The sequence below is a fragment of the Leishmania infantum genome, chromosome 24 (genome assembly GCF_000002875.2).
Source record: "Leishmania infantum JPCM5 genome chromosome 24".
Taxonomy (NCBI): domain Eukaryota; phylum Euglenozoa; class Kinetoplastea; order Trypanosomatida; family Trypanosomatidae; genus Leishmania; species Leishmania infantum.
In genome coordinates this window covers 840,931-864,089 of record NC_009408.2, presented here as the reverse complement: position 1 = coordinate 864,089, position 23,159 = coordinate 840,931, and the positions used below count along the sequence as shown (strand labels likewise).

The 23,159-nt window shown below is 53.5% G+C and overlaps 10 protein-coding genes across 10 annotated transcripts; 9 read left to right on the top strand and 1 right to left on the bottom strand.

Annotated features, from left to right (window-relative positions):
• Nucleotides 1-1,869: 1,869 nt before the first annotated feature.
• On the bottom strand, nucleotides 1,870-3,276 carry LINJ_24_2430 (conserved hypothetical protein; the record flags this gene model as incomplete). Its single annotated transcript, XM_001465996.1, has 1 exon — nucleotides 1,870-3,276. One exon carries the CDS (start codon nucleotides 3,274-3,276, stop codon nucleotides 1,870-1,872), a length of 1,407 nt encoding a protein of 468 aa, XP_001466033.1.
• A 1,236-nt stretch (nucleotides 3,277-4,512) lies between these two features.
• On the top strand, nucleotides 4,513-5,289 carry LINJ_24_2420 (conserved hypothetical protein; the record flags this gene model as incomplete). The annotated part of the gene is made up of 1 exon (XM_001465995.1): nucleotides 4,513-5,289. The coding sequence occupies one exon, from the start codon at nucleotides 4,513-4,515 to the stop codon at nucleotides 5,287-5,289; it is 777 nt and encodes a 258-aa protein (XP_001466032.1).
• Nucleotides 5,290-6,140: 851 nt separating this feature from the next.
• On the top strand, nucleotides 6,141-7,193 carry LINJ_24_2410 (mitogen-activated protein kinase; the record flags this gene model as incomplete). The annotated part of the gene is made up of 1 exon (XM_001465994.1): nucleotides 6,141-7,193. The coding sequence occupies one exon, from the start codon at nucleotides 6,141-6,143 to the stop codon at nucleotides 7,191-7,193; it is 1,053 nt and encodes a 350-aa protein (XP_001466031.1).
• Nucleotides 7,194-7,894: 701 nt separating this feature from the next.
• Nucleotides 7,895-8,386, top strand: LINJ_24_2400 (conserved hypothetical protein; the record flags this gene model as incomplete). The annotated part of the gene is made up of 1 exon (XM_001465993.1): nucleotides 7,895-8,386. The coding sequence occupies one exon, from the start codon at nucleotides 7,895-7,897 to the stop codon at nucleotides 8,384-8,386; it is 492 nt and encodes a 163-aa protein (XP_001466030.1).
• A 411-nt stretch (nucleotides 8,387-8,797) lies between these two features.
• Nucleotides 8,798-9,508, top strand: LINJ_24_2390 (hypothetical protein, unknown function; the record flags this gene model as incomplete). The annotated part of the gene is made up of 1 exon (XM_001465992.1): nucleotides 8,798-9,508. The coding sequence occupies one exon, from the start codon at nucleotides 8,798-8,800 to the stop codon at nucleotides 9,506-9,508; it is 711 nt and encodes a 236-aa protein (XP_001466029.1).
• A 763-nt stretch (nucleotides 9,509-10,271) lies between these two features.
• LINJ_24_2380 (cullin-like protein-like protein) lies at nucleotides 10,272-12,506 on the top strand (the record flags this gene model as incomplete). The annotated part of the gene is made up of 1 exon (XM_001465991.1): nucleotides 10,272-12,506. The coding sequence occupies one exon, from the start codon at nucleotides 10,272-10,274 to the stop codon at nucleotides 12,504-12,506; it is 2,235 nt and encodes a 744-aa protein (XP_001466028.1).
• Nucleotides 12,507-13,222: 716 nt separating this feature from the next.
• LINJ_24_2370 (TFIIH basal transcription factor complex helicase subunit) lies at nucleotides 13,223-15,664 on the top strand (the record flags this gene model as incomplete). Its single annotated transcript, XM_001465990.1, has 1 exon — nucleotides 13,223-15,664. One exon carries the CDS (start codon nucleotides 13,223-13,225, stop codon nucleotides 15,662-15,664), a length of 2,442 nt encoding a protein of 813 aa, XP_001466027.1.
• A 935-nt stretch (nucleotides 15,665-16,599) lies between these two features.
• LINJ_24_2360 (zinc-finger multi-pass transmembrane protein) lies at nucleotides 16,600-17,421 on the top strand (the record flags this gene model as incomplete). Its single annotated transcript, XM_003392546.1, has 1 exon — nucleotides 16,600-17,421. One exon carries the CDS (start codon nucleotides 16,600-16,602, stop codon nucleotides 17,419-17,421), a length of 822 nt encoding a protein of 273 aa, XP_003392594.1.
• A 678-nt stretch (nucleotides 17,422-18,099) lies between these two features.
• On the top strand, nucleotides 18,100-19,668 carry LINJ_24_2350 (putative notchless homolog; the record flags this gene model as incomplete). The annotated part of the gene is made up of 1 exon (XM_001465989.1): nucleotides 18,100-19,668. One exon carries the CDS (start codon nucleotides 18,100-18,102, stop codon nucleotides 19,666-19,668), a length of 1,569 nt encoding a protein of 522 aa, XP_001466026.1.
• Nucleotides 19,669-20,254: 586 nt separating this feature from the next.
• On the top strand, nucleotides 20,255-21,550 carry LINJ_24_2340 (putative fatty-acid desaturase; the record flags this gene model as incomplete). Its single annotated transcript, XM_001465988.1, has 1 exon — nucleotides 20,255-21,550. The coding sequence occupies one exon, from the start codon at nucleotides 20,255-20,257 to the stop codon at nucleotides 21,548-21,550; it is 1,296 nt and encodes a 431-aa protein (XP_001466025.1).
• Between the last annotated feature and the right edge of the window lie 1,609 nt (nucleotides 21,551-23,159).

The window sequence follows — 23,159 nt, the reverse complement described above, 5'->3', positions numbered from 1 at the left end:
CCGGGTGGAGAACCCCTACACAGGTCGCTCAGTTCGCCAGTGCGGATGGAGGATACGCGAACAAATCTCAGGGGCAGCGACGCGGCAAGTGGAAAGAAGGACTGCAAAGCGGTGCCGCCATCAGCGTCTTTTTTCACCTAACGCGGGACACAAGTAAAGACTGATGAGAACTCGCGCGTCGCTAAAGCGAGTGCAGAACACTTGTAGGGATGGTTCCCGGTTTATTCAAGATAAGCTGGAGACACTAGGTCAGCAGGGAGGGCGGGCTGCTGGAGCATCTCGCACTCGCCGAGTCTTTAGGCGGACGTCACACGCGTTGAAGCCAGAGTTTCCGCTCACATCTATGTGCGAGAGAGAGAGGCACAAACACTGAGCTGGTAATGCGAACAGTTGCTCGGTGTATCGCTGCCCTTCGCAGCGAGGACGCATCGGCCAGCGCCGAAATATCAGCCACGCGGCCGCTGGCGGACAGCTCGAGGTCTACGAGTGGGTCACAGAGAAATAATGCCGAAGCGTCACGTACACACACAAGCACCGATGCGCCTTGCGACATTCGACCCGACGCCTTCCATTTGAGTTAGTGGTGATACATGAACGAGCTCCGCGCGCCAAGCAATGCTTGAGGCGGTGGTACGGCACGCATTTCGGAGAAGCAGAGAAAAGGGGGATGCAGCAGCTGAAGGCGGAGATGGGATGAGTAGAGCTGGAGCATGTGAAAGTGCTGGAGTCCAGCTCCTTGATGCGTCCGACCTACTGTAGCCCCTCCAGGGACGCCGGCCTATGCACACATTCTAGTAGTCAAGCATCCACCCTCGTGTGAAAAAGATGTGAATGCTGGGGGAGTTGCCTCGATCTCAGGTCACACGAGCAAGTGAGAGCACTAGTAGCGAGCAAGCTGTTCAATTCAGGGAGCAGAGTGGCTGAAATGACAAGGCGCGAGAGATTGCTACCCAGGGGGAGCGAGCGAGCATCGCAAAGGGCTGAGTGGTCAAGCACCATCTCACTCGGAATGGGCAGTGTTGTGTTTTTGCAATAGTATTTGAACGCTCTCAAGCCATCAGAAGACGCGATCATGGTCTTGTAACGCAAGTACACTAGTCGAGGCGGAGAGCAGCTACATGAGATGCTCTTCTTCCGTCACGATGTTCGGCTCCATCGTTTGGAAACAAATCTAGATGCCCTCAATCTGTGCATGCAAAAGAGGCTTGTGTAACGGGAAAAGAAGAGGAGAGTCATGTAGACCTTGCATAGCGAATAACAGAGTCCAGAGAATCTTGCCTTAGAAGTGCCTCGCGGCTGTAGAGCTTGTATCTTGAAACGGGGTAGAGTTAAGAAGAAGCACCAATGTGCAGTTTAGACAAAAGCCACTAGAAGCCCGTTGATGCTGTGGTACGGTGCAACAGCGCGCCTCTGCATCGTCGGTGTTAGGCATTCACCGACGGTGATGAAGCGAGGGTGAAATTGAAAAGCCGTTCGACATATCCGCGGAGAAAGGTCTCACAGAGGAAAAGAAAGAAGTCGAAAGAGGTAAGGTAACAGACGATAATAGGGACGGGCAAAAAAGAGTCCATCATAAGCCAGCCGTCCACGCAAACATATCCTACCGGGCAACGGGGGCGAATAGGCACTGGTCAGCTCGCGAGCTTGTGTTTGGTAGCGAGTGACACTGTGATCAGGAAGCTACTGCTTGTCGTGTGAGCGGTGGTTCATCGAGGGCACCGCTGGGGGAGGGGCAGAGAGAAGTGAGTGCGGTTTTTGTTAAGGATGGAGTGCCGCGAGGCCGTCGAAGAGGACATTCCGGCAGACTGTGTTGGCGCTGTGCAATGCAGGTTGGAGTTAAACAGAGTTGGAACGAGGTCCGTGCGGCCATCACGTGAGACATAAGGTGTCAACAGCGCATCTCAATCTCTCGAGCGCAATTGCTGTGGAAAGCGCTGGGTTCAGCCCACGTTGAGTCTGATGTGGGAGGAATGATGGACTTATGACATACACAACGCGATGGCTGAGCTTGCACAAACACGGGTGAGGGGAGCATCCCTCCTCAGGCACTGCTAGCAGGATTCCACGGAGTTTTCTGCGCTTCACGTCTTGCACACAAGATGCGAGAGATAGGTCGTCATCTAGAAACACCGCTTTTTGACAGAGGTGAGGGTAGCGAACCACAAGGGGATGCTCGCTGGTGAGCTCGTGCTGGGTAGCGCCCCATGCCTGTAGCACGGGGTCCTCGTGCCGCACAAAGGTCGATGAGCTGTTGGAGGCATCTCCTTTTCGCTCAGCTTCGTACATGACAAGATTGGGGTAGTATGGATACAGAAGCCACACTTCGTAACCCTCGAAAAGCTGTCGTGCCGCATCGTCGTTAACGGTCTCAAAGAAAAGGACATTCATAACCTTGTGTGTGCCGAGTGCACCGCGTCTGTTGAACCGCCTTCGATTAACGATAGCCACATACTCGCAGTTGAAGACGTTCGCGTTCCTGATAACTGCACCGATGTTGCGGTCTCCAAGCTCGTTGTATATCAGCACGCTCACCTGAAGGTCGTAGGCCCGCCGCCTCTCCTCGAGTAAGTCTTTGATGGCCGCGTTGCTGCATGCCAATAAGTCCATCTCGTGTGGAAGCGAGTCTCGCTGTCGATCCGGACTGTTTGATAGCGGCATGTGACCATGCAAAGCGCGGTGAGGGGCGAGGCTAGTATCGGAGGTGTTGCCTTCTTCCCGCACAGCAGCACGCCAGGTTGAGTGTGCCGCTATAGCGAGCGCAGAGAGCATGGATAGTGAGCCGACAGAGCCGTACTGGGGAATGTAGGTGCAGAGGTTACAGGCGTCGGCGACCTCCTGCGACAGTCCGTTTTCCATCCCCAGTACCAGCTCGACGCCCGCTGACTGGTGATCACGGAAACGAAATTGTGTGTTCCAGACGAGCTCTTGAACCGGGAAAGCACGGGGATGGTTAGGCGTGAGAGCAATGCGCACTTTCGATCGGCTCAGATTAGCCTTGACACGGGAGTGCATAAAGAACAGACGATTGCCAGAGAGCATGATGTCCATCGACGGCGTTGTCTTTGTCATGTCACTCAACACTTTGGGATGCTCTACACCAAAGAACATGGCGAGTCGCAAAAGGCTCCATGCATTATAGGCGAACTTGATGTCCTCAACGACAAAGTTGACCTTTCCTGTGAGTGGAGATAGGATCTGATTTTGTGGCCATTGAATGTGGTAACCCCACGCATCGAAATCTTTGTGCGCAAGCCGCTTAAGGCTGTGAAGGAACATGGCACACAAGCTGAGCGCGTGCTACGGAGTGCATAGCCTAAAACGCATGGTAGTGAATTGTGGAACGCAAAGACGTCACGTGTGACGTAGAAGAGAGACCGGAAGCGTTTAATGCGCGATGGCTCGCTGGGTAGTTTTTCTCGACGCATTACAACATTGTCTCTTGTTGGGGGCTTGAGCACAGAAAGACACTAAAAAATAGACTTGTGACGTGCACCAGAAGAGGAAGCTGCACTGGGACGCAGGCTGCGCAGTATATGCATGTAATATCCCAGTTCGCTGCTGTAGAAGGCGCGGGGTGGCAGTTTAGAACGGAAGACCATTCGTGCGCTTTGGTATGTTCTTTTTCGCATAGTGATGTGCTCCGTTCAACGGCAGATAACGATGATTTGCCAACAGCACGGCTGAGTGGAGAGACGGTTTTGAGGCCGAGGCGGTCCGGGGCGACGAGGAGCATGTCGCAGCAGCGTTGCCAGGCGGCCTTCTGCCGTACGGTGTGCTCTGTCTGGCCTTTGGAAATTGTCATATAAATGTGGCTGTTTTTCCTCGCTGGCGGACTCCCCCCCCCTCCTCCATCCTTCCTTTTGCCTAGCATGTTCTAGGCGACTTCACTCCTCTCTTCAATGAGCACACTGCTCCGAGTGAGCTGTTCTTGCCGCGTGGGGAACTGACCAACGCAATAGCCCTGACGCATTTGGACCTCATCGCTTCCCCCCACCCTCTCTCTTGGCGTGTTATCAACGCATCACAGCCTGCGGTTTAGTAAGTTGTGATGGCAAAGAAGTTCTTTAACGGAAGCAGATGAACAGTTGTGGGAGTCGAAGGCGGATAGGGTAGTTTCTTTTCTTGTGAGCGATGGTAAAAGTGATTGAATGTGCGTTGTGTAAAAAAGAGAGAGAGCTTCTAACGGTGATTTTTGTCTTTTTCTTACGAGTGAGCATGCTGTGACCAAAAAGGGTATAGGATGCATCTTTTTTTTTTTCGGGATCTTGACAAGAAAGAGAGTTATTAAAAAAAGCGCAGATACGCTGATGCACACCGCTTTGTTCTTCGCAGAGCAGCGCACTAAGCTGCGTGCGCAGTAGAATTTGTCATGTTTGATGTAAAATCTTTGCACCTAAATGCACGCCCATGATGATGAGCTGATGCAACGAACTTCACCCTCTGCCTCTTCCTCTTTCCAGACTCGACATTTACCCTACACGGTGGCATCATTTCTCGTTGGCAGCTATAGGAATGGAAGCCCACGGAACTGACGAACGGGCGCGGGGAGTGTCAACGTTCACTCGCGCCGATCTCGAACTTAGGGAGGCTGCGGAAGATCATCGTGCTTTTCTGGCAGAAAAATGGGCCAGCTACGCCGTACGAAAAGGCTATTCAGAAGGTGAAGAGCATACAAAGTGGATAACGGAGACATGGGAGGCGTTCGAGAAGCGGAAAGCGGCTCAAAAATTGTATCTTGAACGTCATGATTTGCTCTCTGAGTACAAGGCTGCGCAGCTTTCTGAGGCTCGAAGATTGTCCGAGCGAAAAAGTGCTGCTGTTGTAGAGAAAATGATGGCATTGGAAGCTGCACGAAAATGTACATTACTACAACCTCGGCACTTCCTCTTTGTCAACTATTACGACTATCAGCAATTTTTGTTTCGAAATCAGCGTTCCTTTGTAGAAAATGAGGAAAAACTGCTGCGCTGCAAACTTTTTGAGACAGAAGATGATTTGATTTGCTTGCTGGTGACGCAATGGCACTTGAGTAGCCACCTCCACGCGGCGCGGGAAAAAGAGCGTGTAGAAGAGGAAGCTGCTGCTGAGCGACTCCGGGAGTTGCAATACCGGCAGAAGTTGGAAGAAGAAAGGCTGCTCGAGGAACAGCGGATTGCACAAGAAAAAGAAGCGGCACAGGCCGAAAAAGAGCAGGCGGAGCTTGAGAAGCGTCTCGAGCGGAAGAGGCGAGATGAAGAGCGACGTGCAAAAGTTCGAGCCGAACGAGAGCAGCGAAGAGCTCAGGAATGATGTGTTGTTTTTTTCTTCTTTTGATTGCTTTCTTTTTTTTTTCGGTCCACGCATTGCTCTGCAACGACGGAAATGCGTTTGCCGCTGCTCTCTTCTTGCTAGGTGTGTTTAGCATGTAGCATCATGCTAGTTCAAACGCGTTGTATACCGCGTTTCTGTTTTTCTTTCTCGTTGTGTCTAGAACGTCTTTGTTTTGTGCGCGAGAATTTTATTCCTGTGTCATACCTTTTGATCTCGTAGCGCAAGCGAAACGTACAGCGAGAAATGTGCTCGACCTTGTATTTGTGTTCCATAGAAAAGATGACTATGTGAAATTCTTCAAACAATTAAAGATGTATATATATATATATATTTAGCAGTGTTATCTTACGAGCACCTGTTTTGATTTCTACCAAACAAAAAAATCGAAACGTATTATTAATCAGCTGCGTATGGGATACTACCCCATGCGCACTCTGCACCCTACTCTCCTAGTTGCAGGACTAGCATTTGCGGATAGAGTTGTACCAGAGCGTTCACCTTGAGCAATGCCTGTGTGTAAAAGAAAAAGAAGAGAAGACAGAAAGTATGAAATGCTGCGTCGAAATGTTTCATGCTAAGCTTCCTTTTTTCTTTTTAGCGCTTTTTCCCCGATGCACTGTAACCTTTCTTTCCACTCTCGCTTTGTTACTCTTTTTGCTCGGACTTTGTGGGCACTGCCTGCGGCCACTAACGAAAACAAATCATATTTCGACGGTCCTTCCACTCTAAAGCATAGTGTGCGATCGAGTGAGTGTGTTTCTTCAACCGCTTCTTTGTTTACTTCTTCTACTGTTTCTCTGCGGTGCGTGTGCGCTTCTTTCCGTGCGTTAATGCCCCCAAAACGGCCGCAGGCTCTAGAGAAGCTTCATGTTGCACCTCACGATAAGGCGGTATCCATCACGGATACCATGACGCTAGTGGTGAAAGGTGAGGGCGGAGTCGAAATGCGCGTGAAGCAGACGGGCATAGCCCAGGGTCCTGGCTCATCGTCGGCTAGCGGCCAACCAAAATCAGATGCTGTCATGAACAAGATAAAATTTGAGGATTTACGGATCGGCTCAGAGCTGGGAAAAGGCTCGCAAGGAAAAGTTCGTGTTGCACAGCACAAAATCACGGGCGAAAAGTACGCGATGAAGTACATTGCTTTTGACGGAGACTCAGATGACATGCGCTCTGCCTTGGAAGCGGAGCTTCGTCAGGTGGCTGCGGTGAAGCACCACAACATTGTCTCCTCCTATGAGGCGTTTTTCCGCGACGGCCGGCTGTACGTTGTCCTTGAGTACATGGACTGCGGAACCATGAACAATCTTATCGACAGACATCCGGAGGGTTTTAGCGAGGATATGCTTGCCTACATTGCACGTGAGCTGTTCAAGGGTCTCGAGTTCCTGCATCATCTAAACATGATTCACCGTGATATCAAACCTGCTAACGTCCTGGCGAACACGAAAGGGGAAATCAAGATCTCGGATTTCGGCGTAGCTAAAACACTTTCCGGTGGCGATCTTCAAACTCTTTCTGCACAAGGTTCGGTGCCGTACATGAGCCCAGAGAGAATACAGTCGAAGCCGTACTCGTTCAACAGTGACATCTGGAGCGCAGGGCTGACAATAGCGGAGTGTGCGTTTCGAGAGTACCCATTTGCCTCGTTGAAGCCAAAAGTATTTGAGCTGTGCCAGGCAATAGCTTCGGGGACAGCAAAGATCAACTGGGATGATCGGGAAACCAAATTTAGCGACGAGTTCAAGGAGTTTATTGAGCTTTGTCTACGCCCGGAGGCCACACGCCCAAGCGCGACGGAAATGCTGAGCCACTCACTTATTCAAAAGGCGAGTAATGTGAACCCTCTGGAGGCTGGCAGATGGATGTCCCCAAAGAAGTGAATGAGTTCATTGTAAATATGACGTTTGGTGCACTTGTGGATGCGTACACGTTGCTGACGTGTGTGGGTGCGTGGGTGTTTGTTTTAAGCGGTTGAAACAATGAGCTTTCCTAGATGGATCAAAAAAAAACGTGAGGGAAGGCAGATTATGCCATCTGCTGTGTGAGAGGCAACCAACCACGAGCATGTCGTGCTTCGAGGAAAGTTAAGAAGTGCCTCTGGCCTCTCTGCTTACAGTAGCCTTTGTTGATTGCAAATCGAATCCGCTCTCTCGGTCATGTTGAGAGAAAGGTGTTTGCGACTTGTTCTCCTCTGCGTTTTCGGTCGATGCTATGGCTGTCATCCTCTCTTCTCTCTTTTCGCTTCGCTCTCTGTGTGTGCCATTTTTTTTTTTCAATTTTTTTTAATGGCCACTACGGTTTCTCTCTCTTTATGCATTGTGGTTTCTGTGGTATGCTAGCGTGATTGCTTCTTACGCTTGGTTTGTGTGGTGAACTTCTCACTTGCGTTGTATACAGATTAGGTTTGCGTGGTACGGTTCTGCTGTTGCGGACTCTGAAGGTGTTGGGTGCTTCGGAGGTGCATTTTTTTTTTCGGCGCATTCTATTTTTGCCATCATACCGGTGAAAAGAGTGAGGTTCTCTCCGTCAGCTAATGCAAGGCCGCTGACTGTGTATGGATTGGTGTAGAGTGCCGTGAACCATGCCTCCTAAGGCGAAGAAGGCTGCAACAGCCGCTTCTAAAGAGCTCTACTACGAAGACCAGCAGCTTGCAGATGATGTAGTCATTTTGGAAGAAAAGCTCAAGGGTCTCAAGCGAGTGTACTTGGATAGAATGATGGCGCTAGCTGAGCGAAAAAAGCAGCAGCTTATTTTAAGTGCCGAGCTGGATGCACTGAAGGCGGGCTTGGAAGCCAAAAAGAGTGAAAAAATCGATGTCTTAACTGACGGCACCCGAGTCTACAAGGTGAGAGAGCGCATGGCTCTGCAAGAGATTGCGACGCAGGACGCTGCCTTGCACGAGCTTCAAGAGACCAAAAAGAAACTGCAGGACCAGCTAGAGACCTGCACTGCCGATTTTGATAGCCGAATCAAGAGCAAGAAGAGAGAGTTGGAATCTCTCCGCGAGCGAACGGCGGACATGGAAAAGGAGTTTGCAGTGCTGCTGTCTGATGTGGAGCAATGTTCTCCGTAGCTTGTGAGCCTTTGCGTCTCGCGCGTGTGATGTAGATTAGGCAACCAATCCACAAAAGAAGAAGGCGAGGTTCATATTTCAAACAAATGAAAAAAGAAACACAGCAGCATAAGTGGTGTAGCTGCTAGCTGTGGACGTACGCATTTTGCTTGCGTTTTCTTTTGCTACTTTCATTTGGGATGGCATCGACGCAACGTTGCTGACGCGGTCGCGTCAACCAATGTGAGACCTTTAGAATGAATGAGGCAGTAAAGTTTGCCGTCTTCTCCGCTGACGAATTCCAAAGAGGTTTATCGTTGTTTCTTTCACCCCTTTCTTATTGTTTTTTGTTTTGCGTTCCACTCGGGATTTTTTTTTGTCTGGCAAGACAGAGGCCCCTCGCTGCATTAGTAGGCAACGCGGTGTGTAGCGATGGAACGGTACGAGTCAATTGCAGGGCGCGCAGGCTTCGCGCGATCACGTGTGCTGCCGCGACGTAGTGACGCCTCGTCCTCAGCAAGTGTTTGCTACGAGAATGCGACGAATTACCTACAACATGCTCGCGGCGCCGACTGCGCTACTGCTTCAAGCTCTGTCCCTGTCGACGTATGGGATGCTCTGTGCCAAGCTGAAGCCTCGGTTCTCCGCGTGGGTCAGCTGATCGAGGGTTGGCAACGTCTGGTAGCATACGAAGGCTGCACTACTTCCAGCCATAGTAGTGATTTGTCATCCCGACTCGCATCGCTGGAGAAGTCGCTGGACAAGCTGCTTTCCGAGTTTCCCAAAACTGCTGAGGAGCTGGTGACCTTGGATTACAACACGTCTCTGTGCTCAGCAGGAGCCAGATCGGTCTTGACAGCCGTGCCCACCTTTCTCTCCATTACGGCATCGCTTCGCACCATCAACAGCAAGCTCTGCTCTCTTGACGGCTTTTCGCGAGAGGTGCTTCCGTTGATGCGGTGTGAAGACAATGTTTCGCGTCAATGTCTCCTTGTGGCGAATCGGCTGGACAGGTTGGAAGAGAAGCTGAGCACGGCTGAGGCGCTGGTTGCCGCGCTTGGACGCACTTCTGCAGCTAGCAATGCTATTTTTGAGCGTATCGGCATCAGGTATGAAGACATTACCCGCGCAGCAGCCATGTAAACACTGTACAGCAATCATATTGCGGGTGCACTGAAGTGCGGTTCTCCAGCTCAGGTTTTGAAAATGGATGGACGAGGAACCATCGGTTGCACAGAAAAGAGACACAAACATCTGTTGAGTTGCCTGTGGATCTGTTTTACAAGGTTCACCCTTCTCTCGTTGTTAGAGAGCTGATTCAGACAAACCAGCTTCCACAGCACTTGGTCTGCCTGCACTTACATCACCTTTTTCTGTTTCTTTGTAGCTGCTTCATCTTCGTATGTCTCTACCTTTCTCCTCGACTTCATGAGCCCACCCCATTTCAAACATCAAAATTGTGAAAGTTGGTTTCAACCGTGAGGCGTGTGCGTTTGTTCATCAGGACCCAACGTCGCAACTGTTCTTATATTCACATTATCCCAAATATTTGTCTCGTGTGGATAAGCCAAGGCACCGGAGAGGGCGACGGCTTTGCAGCACAGGCAGCCCGGCGTGCTTTGCTGTGGAGCTGGGAAAACGCGCTGAGGCAGAGGCGTTGTGTCTGATCTGGAGACGTTAGTCGCGTAGATAATCACGTGAGGACTCGTACGGTGAAAGCAAAAACTGGAGCGGGCAGCTGCGTGCCCGCGAGCATCGTTTTAGGCTCTCTGGTCTTCGTCGCAGCGATCCATTTGAGGAAGCGCGAAAAGGGCGTTCTTTCTTCTCCTTTCTCCCTTCTTCTATGCTGTGAAATACTTCACCAGAACAGAAGTACTTGTTTCTTTCACCTCTGAGGGTAGCAACCATGTTGGAAGAGGATCGGCAGGCTTTGCGCAAGATGAAGGCAGACTTCGAGACCCTCGCCGACTTGGCGAATAGCGACTTCCAAGGATACAACACCTTCGAGAGACGAATGAACCACTACAATACCGTCTACACGGCAGCAACGCGGAACACGTCGAAGGCTGCCGAGTACCCCGGCTATGACGCCGGGGAGCTGCTGTACATGGAGTACAATGAAATGCTTACTACCTACCTGTGGCGATACCGCGACCTTTCCGGCGACTCTGAACAGGAGCTTTTTCAGAAGATTTTGGACGTGTGGGACCACTACAAGATCCTAATGAAATGGAACATGCGGACGTTCGGATATCTGTCCCGGTACTACATTGTGTACCATTCAAAGCCGTCGCTTCAGCAGGTGGGTCTGAGCATTTTTCTGGAGCAGGTCTTCAAGACGAATGCCGACGTAGTGAGCTCGATTACGCAGAAGCTGCTTCTGAAAGAGAGGGCTGATCGCGTCGTGAGCACCAACGCAAAGCAGATCTCCACGGCAATCGGACTCTTTTCCTCCATGAACATCGAGGACACTCAGTCAATCTACCTCACCGCGTTTCTAGAGCCGTACTTGGACAAGACGAAGAGGGACTACGAGCGGTTTTTGCAGGAGTGGGATGCTGTAGCCGACGCGGCGGTTTTCCTTCGCTCCGTTCACGATGCCCTCACACATGAGCGGAGCATCTGTCGTCGCTACTTCTCCACGCAGGATGAAGAGCGCATTATGACGTGCGTCGAGGCTACCCTTGTCGACTCCCCCGTTACACGGCGGAAGCTAGTGGACTCGCCTTCCGGTGTTCGAGCGATGCTGCGAAGCCGGGACGAGGCCCAGCTGAAGATGTGCAACAGTTTCTTCTCCAGGCGCCAATCTGGCATCGCACTTCTCGCGGGCCTGATCAAGAAGGAAATCGAGACTGAGGGTCTGGAGCTGTGCGAGAGGTTCAAAGGTGAGGAGGCTTCCGTTGATGTCGTGGCCTACACCACGGGGATGATGCACTTGCAGGAGGTGTACCCGCAACTGCTGTCGCGCTGTTTTCAGCTCGAGTTCACTCTCTCCAAGGCTGTTCGTGAGGGGCTCGAGGCATGCTACAGCCACGGCGTTGCCGTCACGAGCAGCTGTGGTGGTGGTGAAAGCCGCATCGTGCCCTTCTGTGAGTGGCTCTCGCACTATGTGAACCACCTCTTCCAGCACGAGGCGGGGCCAGCCAGCGTAGAGATGGATCGCATTGTAGCCACTTTAGCATATGTGACGGAGCGCGATCGTTTCATAGCGACGTCTCGCGAGCACATGGCCGACCGCATTCTTTTGCCTGTTAAAAAATTCAGCGAGGCAAATGAGCGCGCGCTCATCCAGCGCTTCCGGCAGCGCTGCGGCCCGACTAGCACCGCGTGCTTGGAGAGCATGCTGCACGACTGGGAGACCTCCAACAGTTTTCGTCCAATGGAGGTGTTGGCGAGCAAGAACGTACCCATGACATTCGAGGTGGAGCTTCTCGTTGCTAAGAAAGGGATCTGGCCATCTCGACTTTCCGACGAGCCCGATATTGTTGTTCCGCCATTCTTGCAGCGCGTCTTGGAGCCGCTTCGCGACGAGTATCTCTCCGGTAAGTCAGGCCGCGTGCTGACGTGGTCGCACGAGTGCAGCAGTGGCGAGCTGCAGGGCTCTTTCAAGAAAGGCACTCAGTTGTTTTTTGCGTGCGGCATCCAAGTGTTGATTCTGCTGTGCTTCAACTCATTGCCAGTATGCACACCCCAGCAAATTGGAGACCGGTGCCATGCTACGTTCGCCTCACTCCAGCGATACCTGCCGCCTCTCATTCGCAGCCGCATCCTCACCAGGAAATCTGGGAAGGCGCTCTTACAGATGGATGACGAGCTTACAGTCAACGACGATTTCGTCTGCAGAGCGCGGCGGATGCGAATTCCTCCGTCGCTTGCGCGCGTGAGCGTTGGCGAAAGCGAACACATATCAAAGCAAGTCGAAGAGGACAGAAAGCCGGCCATCGACGGAGCGCTGGTGCGTATTATGAAAGGGCGTCGCTCCCTTGACCACGCGGAGCTAGTTCTTGAGTGTCAGCAGCAGCTAAGCTCACGATTTTTGCCGGATGTCAAGCTGATCAAACAGCGCATAGAGGAGCTGATCCGACGAGAGTACATTAGCCGCGATCCCCGCAGCAAAGGCGTCTACCATTATATTGCCTGAGTGGATACAAGCAGACGGGAGACACGGAGCCAGAAGCGTGGTGCCTCTCTCTCGGCACTGTTTTTATTTTTTACTGTGTGCTGATCGTACGACTTCTGACACTGCTGTAAGTGACTAGGATAACAAAGTACGATGGCCCTCTCCTTCGCCGACAAGGAAGGGGCAAAAGGCTGCGGATACAGGAGGTTGTGTGGTGTGGCGTCGACTATCGCTACTATCGATACAATGCGGTGCCGTTGCTAGGGCGGTGTGATGGTAGCACCCGCCGCCTGAGGTTGCAGTGCGAGGTCGTCTCGAGCGACAGCAACAACAGTGGAACATCAGCTGCGCAGTTGTTTCTGTCTCCTCCCTGTTCCCTACAAACGCACACAAGTACACGTCAGTGGGGGGAGGGGGGCATTGATTGCCCTCGAAAGGGAGGGTGCATAGGAGCTGCCCGGATGACTTTCTCCTCATTGCCCATCCATGCGCGTTTTCCTTTGTATTCTTGTTCTTGTTTCTCTCTTGTGTCGGACCACTTCCCTTCACTTCCTTCCTTTTTTTGAGTTTCCCGCAAACGCCATTCCATTGAATTCTCCTCTATCCCTTGCACCGTGGATCCTTCCACAGTTCGCTCTCACAGCGACGCAAAGGGACAGGAGTGCTGCATCAAGGCGACAGCAACGCCTCCAGGCCGGGTGCGACATGTATATGAATTTGTTGTGTATAGGTTGGCCATGAAGCTCTACGTTGAGGATGTGCTCGTGGTGTTCCCGTACGAGTACATCTATCCGGAGCAGCTGGACTACATAACGGAGCTGAAGCGCGGCCTTGACAAGGGAGGACACATGGTGTTGGAGATGCCGTCGGGCACTGGAAAGACAATCTCACTGCTGTCGATCTTGGTCGCGTATCTGCATCACCACGCCCACGAGAAGCGGAAGGTGGTGTACTGCACCCGAACAGTGGAGGAGATGGTGAAGACGATGGGCGAAATGCGGAAGCTGCTGAAGCACTGGGAGGCGGAAGGCGAGCAGCTTCGACCGCTGCGTGGCCTCTGTCTGACAGCAAAAAAGAACCTGTGCATTGAGACTAGCGTCGCCTCGCTTATACACCCGGACGAAGTGGACGCCGGCTGTCGCTCGATCACGGCTCCGTGGCAGCAGGAAGGGCGATGCGGGTATTTTGACACGCTGGCTCAAGCACCATTAGAGCTTCCTCCAGGTGTGTACTCATTGGACGACTTGAAAGACTTTGGTGAGCAGCACCACGTGTGTCCCTACTACCTGGTGCGCAAGGCCCTCCCCGTCGTTGACATTATCGTGCACTCGTATCTGTACATGGTGGATCCCGTAGTGTCGGAGGTGACGAAGGAGTTCCTGAACGAGAACACGATTGTCGTGATGGACGAGGGCCACAACGTGGACGACGTATGCATCGAGGCCATGTCACTCATCCTCACGAAGAAAGACTCCCTGGACGCAAAGCAGAATATGAAGGACTTGAGCAAGGAGCTGGACCATTTGAAGGCGACGAACCGGCAGATGCTGCAGGATGAGTACGACCGCCTCGTGAACGGGCTGGCTATGACTGAGATGGCGCGCGACCCAGAGCAGCGCGCACTGGTGGAGGCGCCTGCGATTCCGGCCAACGTAGCTGAGGGCGCCATTCCCGCGTCGTTGCGCCAGGCCAACCACTTTCTCGCATTCATGCAGCGTCTTGTCGACTTTACGCATCGCATTGTGGCGCGCATCACTCGTACATACGTGGCTGACCCGCTGACGTTTCTCACGAAGCTGAAAGAGGAATGCGCGCTGGAGATTAGCCACTTCCGCTACTTGTCCGAGCGCCTGAAGGTGCTGCTGACAACCCTGCAAGTCACGAATGCCGGCAAGTACCGCCCCGTAGCGCTTATCGCACAGATGTACACACTGCTCTCCATGTACTACACGGATGACCGGTACGAAAAACCGGGGTTCGTAGTGGTGTGCGAGGCATTTGACCCAACGCGGCCGCAGATTCCAGATCCCGTCATCCGCACCGTCTGCGTGGACGCCTCTCTGGCGCTTCGGGACACTTTTGCCCGGTACCGCAGTGTCATCCTCACCTCCGGCACACTCTCGCCCATGGACATTTATCCGAAAATCCTGGGATTTACCCCGGCCATCTCAAAGTCGTTTCAAATGACCCTGTCACGCAAGTGCATTGCGCCAGTGATTGTGACCCGCAGCTCGGAGAGCGTGAGCATCACAGCTGAGGAGGTCACCAGTAGTTTCAAGGTGCGCACGAACCCAACTGCGCAGGCGCTCGTTACATCGGCGTACGAGAGCCTGCTACTCGAGCTGGCAAAGACGGTTCCTGACGGGATGGTGTGCTTCTTCACGGGGTACCAGTACATGGGCGAGGTGCTGCTCGCTTGGCACAGCTCTGGGTTTCTGCAGAAGCTGGCGAAGCACAAGCTCATCTTTGTCGAGACTCAGGGTGTGGAGGAGACGTCGGTTGCACTCGCCAACTACCGCCGAGCTTGCGACATTGGGCGCGGCGCCATATTCATGTCGATTGCTCGCGGCAAGATCGCAGAGGGAATCGATTTCGATCGCCATTACGGTCGTGCCGTGGTTATGTTCGGTGTTCCCTTTTTGCCCCCGAACGATGAGCCCCTGCGACAGCGGATGCACTGGATGGAGGTGTGCCTTGGCATATCAGAAAGCGAGTTTCGCAACTTCGATGCAATGCGCCAGGCGTCGCAGTGCATCGGGCGGGTGCTGCGCAACAAGACAGACTACGGAATGATGCTTCTGGTCGATAAGCGCTTCGCGCTCAATGACAAAGTCAAGAAGATTCCACGCTGGATCGTGCAGTGCCTGAAGAACAACACCAATCTGAGCGTTGATGCTGCCGTCGCGGTTGCCCGGGGGTTCTTCAAGGAGATGGCGCAGCCATGGGAGCACGAGAAGGACCTCGGCACCACTTTGCTCTCGAAAGAGACTCTCCGAAGGATGGGTAGACTGAGCTCATCAGCTGCCAAGTACGCATCTTTCTCGGAAACCCTAGCTGCCGAGAATGTGAGCACCGTGACGGCGCCAACGACGGAGTTTGAGGAGATTGTTGGTATCACCGCAGTGCGCGAGCCAGGGGCCGGTAGTCGAAAGCGCAAGCGAGATGGTGAGAGGGAGTGAGTGCTTCTCATCTTCGTCTTTCTTTTGCTTTTGCCCTGCTTGTAGTTCGCTCGGTGATGTAACGCTGCTGCATCTTCATCCTCTCTCTGCGCAGCACTGTTTGCGCTCCTCGGTCAGCCAGCTGCTCATTTTCTTTTAGAGGGCTTCCCTCCGTTTTTGCCGGTCGATCGCACTTGTAACTCAGCACTTTTGTTTTGCTTCTGTGCATTCCGGGACATGCAGCTATCGGTGCTCGCCACCGATTGTCTTCACGCAGTGGGTGGCGGAAACAGCGAGGACGAGGGGTAAGGACGAGGGGTAAGGACTCAGTCAACCCTCGTGCGGTCAATCCGCAGCGGTGGATCCTCCCCCATTCAGACGAGAGGACCGCACCGCTGCCGCGGTAGTTGCTCTGTTACTCCCCACCACCATTACCATCATGCTTCCACGGCTTGGCCACGTTGGACGCTGACTAGTCTTTCAGCAGGGTGCGATGGGGAAAGCTTGACTTTGCACAAAGCAGAGAATGCACAAGAACTGAGCGAGAAAAAAGTCGAGAACGAAATAGCAGTCCTAGAAGGTGGAGGTGTGGCGTGCATCATTGGGTACTGATCGTTAGAGCAAGCAAGTCGAGCCACATTTCGCTAGGGGTGATGGATGCCGTCGGCATGCTGTTGTACCGGTTTGAAATTTGTTGAACTGCACTCACTGTTGCCCTTCCCCCCGATGATGATCAATCTGGTGGTGGCTGACCTTCACCTCTCCTTCCCCCTTTTTGTGTTTTCTTCTTTCTTCGACTTCACATTGCATACGTTGGTTCCCTTTCCATGACATGGAGGGGCTGGGGCAACGAAAAAGGAGAGGGCAAGCCGGTGGAGAACGGGAGAGGGTGACTTTCTCGCTTTGGCAATCATATTTGACGTCTCCCCGGGGCCACCGAAAGTGCACCCGGCCCAATGACGACATGGGAGGAGGCACTCACGTCGTGGGGGGCGGTGTATGCGGCACTGTTCCTACCGGCTATCTTGATGCTCGGCAACTTCGTTTTTGGCAAGTGCTTTGTGAGCGAGGCCATGTGCATGTCTCAGCACGCGCCTCAGTCGGTGCATACTCGGTCGCGCATCCTTGGCAGAGCACATGTCGCCCTCGTCACTCTCTCCTTCGCGTGGCAGTATTACATCGTGATGTTCGTGGCTCGAACCAAGACGGGCGGAAACGCTGATGCTCGAGCCTGCAACCCGCTCTTTTTTGTGTGGGACCTGGTCGACCACCTGCCGTATTTGCGAGGTGTGCAGTTGTCACTGCTGGTCCAGTGTCACTCCTCGGATGTTGCTTATCTCGTCCTCGTGGGGCTCTTCGCGCTCTTTTACGCGTCGTGCGTTTTTAGTGTACCCCAGGTCATCTCCCGTAGTGCTTCGGCGGAAGGGCATGACGGCATTTCTTACTGCCGGCGTTGTGGCTCCCACATCAAGCAGATGGACCACCACTGCTACTTTATCGGCAACTGCGTCGGTGACCGTAACAGGCGTTTGTTCCTGTGCTGTCTTGTAACCGGCGTTGCAAACCTCAGCTACCTCTTGTACAAGTATGCCCTGTGGACCCTCGCGCACGGTGACGCCATCACAAACTTTGGAGCAATTTTGGTGTTTGTGTTTGACGTGTTCTTGACCGCTCTTCTCGGATTTCAGATGTTCGTGTTGCGGCGTGGTTGGACGACAAGAGAGTTCCTGCGCCGCAGGCGGCACGCCAAAGAGCCGTTGGTGCGCTTCATACTCTAGCTCTGCTTCTTCTGACATTGCTTCCGTTGTCCCTAAGGGGTGCAAAGGTCGTGCTTATGAGAAGTTGTGCGGCGTTTTTTATCGTTTCGGTATTTTGCTGCTCTCAAATGACCCTTTCTCCCATGACCGCGAGCACTCTGACCGAGCGAGGGAAGGGAATGGGGGATTCAGGTACAGAGAAGGAGTCACGGGGTACAGCGTGTGCCTCACGGCATCGTGGTCATGACGAAAAGTAGAAGCAGCGTGGCTGGAAAAAAAAAACAAAAAGACCCGCGCCTTTCGAGAATTGTATTTCTCGCTTCCTCGCACCGTCTGTGCCGCTCTCGCTTTCACCCAACTCCTGCCTGTTGGCGGTAACCTCCCTGCAGCAGCATCGTTTCTTCCATCGCGAATGTATCACATGCTATTCACAGCGCACCTCTCTTTTCATGCTTACATGTGTGTATCCGTCCATCCTCCGCTTTTATTCTCATCTCGACTTGTTTGTTCTCTCGTGCCCCGTTTTTATGCGGCTCCCTCCGCCCACCCCCACCCCTGTCCCACACGCCTATACTGACGCCTCCTCTTTTTCTTATAAAACAGTATCGCCAAGCGGCAGCGGGTCTTCTCGATTTCGTGGAGTTTCACTACTAGCTCCAGTACTCGCTGCTGCAGTGCCGTTGTGGAAGGTCCACAGCCATGCCAGTGCGGAAAAAGCAGAAGCGCGACGTCGTTCGCGACGTGGAGCTGCACAGCGACGAAGACGGCGGCACGGCGCCGAAGATCATGGTACGGCTTTTGGATGAACACGGGACACCAAGCGGCACTCAAATCCTGCTCCCTGCGTCTGCGACGCCGAAGCAGCTCGATGAGCTTCTCTCTTCACTACTGCAAGATGAAGAGGCGAAAACGATTCCGTACGCTTTTTTCATCGATGGCGAGCAAATCAACAGGAGCGTGCAGGACATCCTTTTCAGGAGGCAGAAGCACGACTACGTAGCGCGAATGCTGAAGGAGGGGCGGCGCGTGCGTCCGCAGGATGTTGAGAAGCTCGAGTTTGTTGCACCGGAGGAAACGGTGGTGGAGATTATGTACAAGCCGCAGGCAGTGTTTCGCGTTCGTCCCGTGACGCGCTGCGCTGGTACGCTGGACGGCCACAGTGAGGCCGTGCTGGTGGTGTCCTTTTCTCCAGACAGCCAGGTGTTGGCGACGGGTGGCGGCGACAAGGAGATTCGTATTTGGGACATGAACACCCTCACTCCCGTGGAGGAGCTCAAGGCGCACACGAGCTGGGTGCAGGTGCTCTCGTGGTCTCCGGATGGACGTTACTTGGTGAGTGGAAGCAAGGACGGGATTCTAGCCAACTGGACGCATAACGGTGGCTACGGCGATTTTAGGTGCAAGAAGCACAAGGCGCACACCCAGTACGTGTCTCATGTCTCGTGGGAGCCGCTGCACCGCAACCCTCAGTGCGACCGCTTCGTCTCGGCGAGCAAGGACGCGTCGTTAAAGATATGGAACATGGCAACGGGGCTTGAGCGCTCCTTATCTGGTCATCAGTCGTGCGTCACATGTGTGAAGTGGGGTGGCGAGGACCGCATCTACTCTTCCTCACAGGATCGTACGGTAATAGTGTGGGATGCCGGCACCGGCTCACCGTGGTGCGTGCTCCGCGGCCATGCGCACTGGGTCAATTTCTTGGCGCTCAGCACAGACCTTGTCACGCGCACCGGCGTTTTCGACCACGAGGATCGCAAGTTCAGCGCACGCGAGGACATGTGCGCGCACGCACGGAAGCGCTACGACGCTGTGGTGACTCGCTTTGGCGGTTCGGAGCGGCTTGTAAGCTGCTCCGATGACAATACGATGTTCTTGTGGAATCCGCAGCAGTCTGTCACACCGGTGGCGCGCATGACAGGTCACCAGGGGGTTGTGTTTCACATCCAGTTCAGTCCGGATGGGACGATGCTAGCCTCGTGCTCAGCGGACAAGAGCGTGAAGCTCTGGAATGCAGAGGACGGCAGGTTCATCACCACCTTCCGCGGGCACGTGGCAGCGGTGTATCACGTCAGCTGGAGTCTCGATTCTCGCATGCTGGTGTCCGGCAGCAAGGACACCACTGTGAAGCTGTGGTCCGTAGCGAAGCGGGAGCTTGTCGAGGACATGTCCGGTCATAGCGATGAGATTTACGCGACAGACTGGAGCCCTGATGGGCAGAAGGTGGCCACAGGCTCGAAGGACAAGCACGTGCGCATCTGGGTTCACTAACGCAGCACTGCTTATTAGCATTCGGTGCTGTTCCCATGTCCTTTTCCTTGACATGCGTGTGCGTGTGCGTGTGCGTGTGACCACTTCTCGTTTTTTTTTTAAATGACGTTCTACTTCGTGTAAGACTTTAACTGTGCGCTTGCACTCGCAAACGTGCGCCTCTATTTTCCTCCAAAGGGGGAAAAAGGATGAACTGTGCAACGCGAAAGCAGAACAATAAAGGCGAGCCAGAGCAGACGCTGCGACGAAGCAGCACCCGCTGAGAGTGTAGGCACACCCCAATCACGAGGCCAGCGCTGGTGAGACCAGGCACTTGCACACACTAGCACACACTTTCTGACAGACCACGTTCTCCAAGTCTACAATGCGCTACACTTCCCTCGTCCATCTTCCCTTCCCCTCCTCCCCCGCTTCCCTTTGCTGGTGCCTCCTCGTGTTTCTCGCCGTATATTGTTGTGTCGTCGATAACCTTCCTTGCGCGGTGTCCGGGCTGGATAACACAACAACGGCTTCGTTTAACTGCTGACGTACTGTGCGAACAGTCAGCGTGTTCTTGCGACAGGTTTTTTTTTCTGTGCTATTAACGATGACCTCGGTGGAGAAGAAGGGTAAGGATATGACGGAGGAGACCACGCGCCGCCAGCCCACGTACCAAGAGGGCAACTATGAGATCAACTATGTTGCCGTGGCTGTCCTGGGCCTTCCCATCGCTGGCGTCCTCGCTGCCGTGTTCATGGGCGTGCCGCTGCAGTGGAAAACGTTTGTCACCGCCGTGGTTTTCTACATGTTCAACGGTTGCCTTGGCGTCACCGTTGGCTACCACCGTCTGTTCTCACACCGCTCATACACGGCCTCCACTGCGTTCCAGTGGCTGTGCGCCTTCGCTGGTGCGGGCTCTTTCGAAGGCTCGGCTAAGTGGTGGGGCCGTAACCACCGCATTCACCACCGTTACGTGGACACGGAGAAGGACCCCTACAACGCGCAGCGCGGCTTCATTTTCTCGCACATGGGGTGGATGATCATGAAGCAGGACTACTCCCTGCTCGGCAAGGTGGACGTGTCGGACTTCAAGTACAACTACGTTATCCAGTTCCAGCACAAGCACTTTTTTAAGATGGCGATGCTCTCCGGTGTCATCCTACCCACGGTGATCTGCGGCCTCGGCTGGGGTGACTGGCTCGGTGGGTACTTCTACGCCGCCCTCGCGAAGATCGTGTTCGTTCACCACTGCACCTTCTTCATCAACAGCCTGGCTCATACGAACCTCTTCGCTGCGGTGCAGAACTACTCGGACCGCCACTCGTCGCACGACTCCTTCGTGTGCGCGCTGTTCACCTTCGGCGAGGGCTATCACAACTTCCACCACGAGTTTGCCCAGGACTACCGCAACGGGATCAAGTGGTACCACTACGACCCCACCAAGTGGATCATCCGCGCGGTGTCGTTTCTTGGTGGTGCCAAGAACCTCGTGCGCACGCCGAAAGATGTCATCGACGCTAACTTCAACAAGATGCTGCTAAAGAAGTCGAGGAAGGCGATGGAGCAGGCACAGACCCGGCTAGACCAGCTCGACATCCCCATCTCCGCGGAGTGGACTTGGGAGAAAGTCCAGGATGAGGTGGCGAAGGGCCGCAAGCTGACTGTCATCAACAACGACGTGATTGACCTGATGCGCAGCATTCCGACGGGCGCTGGCTACACGCACAGCAGCAAGGACGTCATCTGGTACTCGAACCACCCCGGTGGCCAGCGCATCCTGGACATGTTCGTTGGCAAAGACGCGACGGCGGCGTTCACTGGTGGAGTGTACGCTCACTCGTGCGGCGCGGAGTCCTACCTTCAGCACCTGCGCGTTGCGAAGCTGAAGGTGGCGACCGATTAAGGCTGATGTGCTGAAAGGCGGCATAAAAGGGGTCACGTGAAGGAAAGGCGAACCTGCTCGCAGATGCACTTTAGTTTTTTTTTCCGTCCTCGTTAGTAACTCTGCCCAGAGACTCTTGACTAGGTTGCAGCAATCTCGAGGGTTGGAAGCAACGCGGAGAGGGTGATGACGCACTTCACAAGCGTGCATGCTGTCCAGCCTATTTACTTCTCACTGTGTATGTGTACATGCGTGGTACGAGGCCTCCACGCCTGAGTGTCTTGCCGCGCAGAGAAGATGCACAGGCGGAGGACATGTTCGTCTCTTGAAGCCGTTTTTTGTGCTCTGAAGTGCGTGCGTGTGTGTGTGCACGTGCGCCATTTCGGCTTTTGTTTAGCCCCGCTGTTGTGGAGCGCCTTTCGTTATTGTAATTTTCGTCTCCCATGCGTGTGTGCCGTCGCTGAAAGTGTCGGAAACGGTGTCCGTGGTGGACTCGAACGGGGGTATGGCGGAGTTGAACAAAGTGAGCCTCGCTTTGCAGGTGGCTTTCAGTGTGAGCTACATGCTTACCCCGGTGCTCACGTAGCACGGATCGACGGTGTCGCTCACAACGCCTACAGCCTGCACTGCATCACTGGAAAATGTAAAGATAAAAACAAGCACTGGAGGGAGAGCCGTTAGAGAGGTGCACATTTTCTCACAGGCACGCGCTAGCACGCTGCTGGATTACCCACGAGAAGGTTTAGCGGTACTGTGCGAAGCAGAGAGAAACTCAAGAAGCCAAACGAATAAAGAGGGTACAGTGCACTGTTAGTTTTGCCCTTCTTTTTCCTTTTATCTGCTTTTCTTCTCCTCGGTGCGCTGGGTAGTTTTCGCTCTCCCTCGCCACGTGTCGTCCTGTCTTTTGCTTGTCTACTTTGGTGTCGGCGAGTCAGTGATGTCTGAGTGAAAAGAGCAAACCAAACACACTTCAGAGGCCTGCGCGAAATTGGTGCGGCTGAATCGTCGTTGTCTCCTGTCACGGCTAAGCAATGACAATGAACACAGAAATGTCTCCTGGTAAACTTCATTGACACAGTGAGGAAGAGAAAAGGACACGAATAGGATAAACCAAAGAAATCAGGAGCGAAATCAACGCCAACGAACACGACGCGGATGCACCAGAAAAAGAGTGAAGCGAAAACACACACAGACCCGCACCGTGCGGTTATAGTGGCTCATTCTGCTCTCCGTCCTGCTCGGTGCGCTGCTCCCTGCCGTTGTTCAAACTTATAGTGATATGCCGAGGTGCGGCTAAGCAGAATCGTGACATGCTCCCAATAACATCCGTACCCGTTCCCTCCCTTTACGCCAGCTCGCAAAGAAAAGGCGTGGGTGAGAGTACACATAATGCTGTGAAGTTGTTCGGGCGTCGGAGCAAGGTGATCGATACGCACTGCCGCACAATTGTTTTCACTTTTGCGTCTTGCATACTCTATGCCATCAGCCATGGTTCTTTCTTGTTTGTCCTTGCTCATTTCTTTGTATTCTCGGACACATCTGTTGTGCAGGCACACGTATACACCATACCCACAAGCCGTGCGTACATGTTGAGCACATGCGTTTTTTTTTTATTATTGTTTTCGTAGTT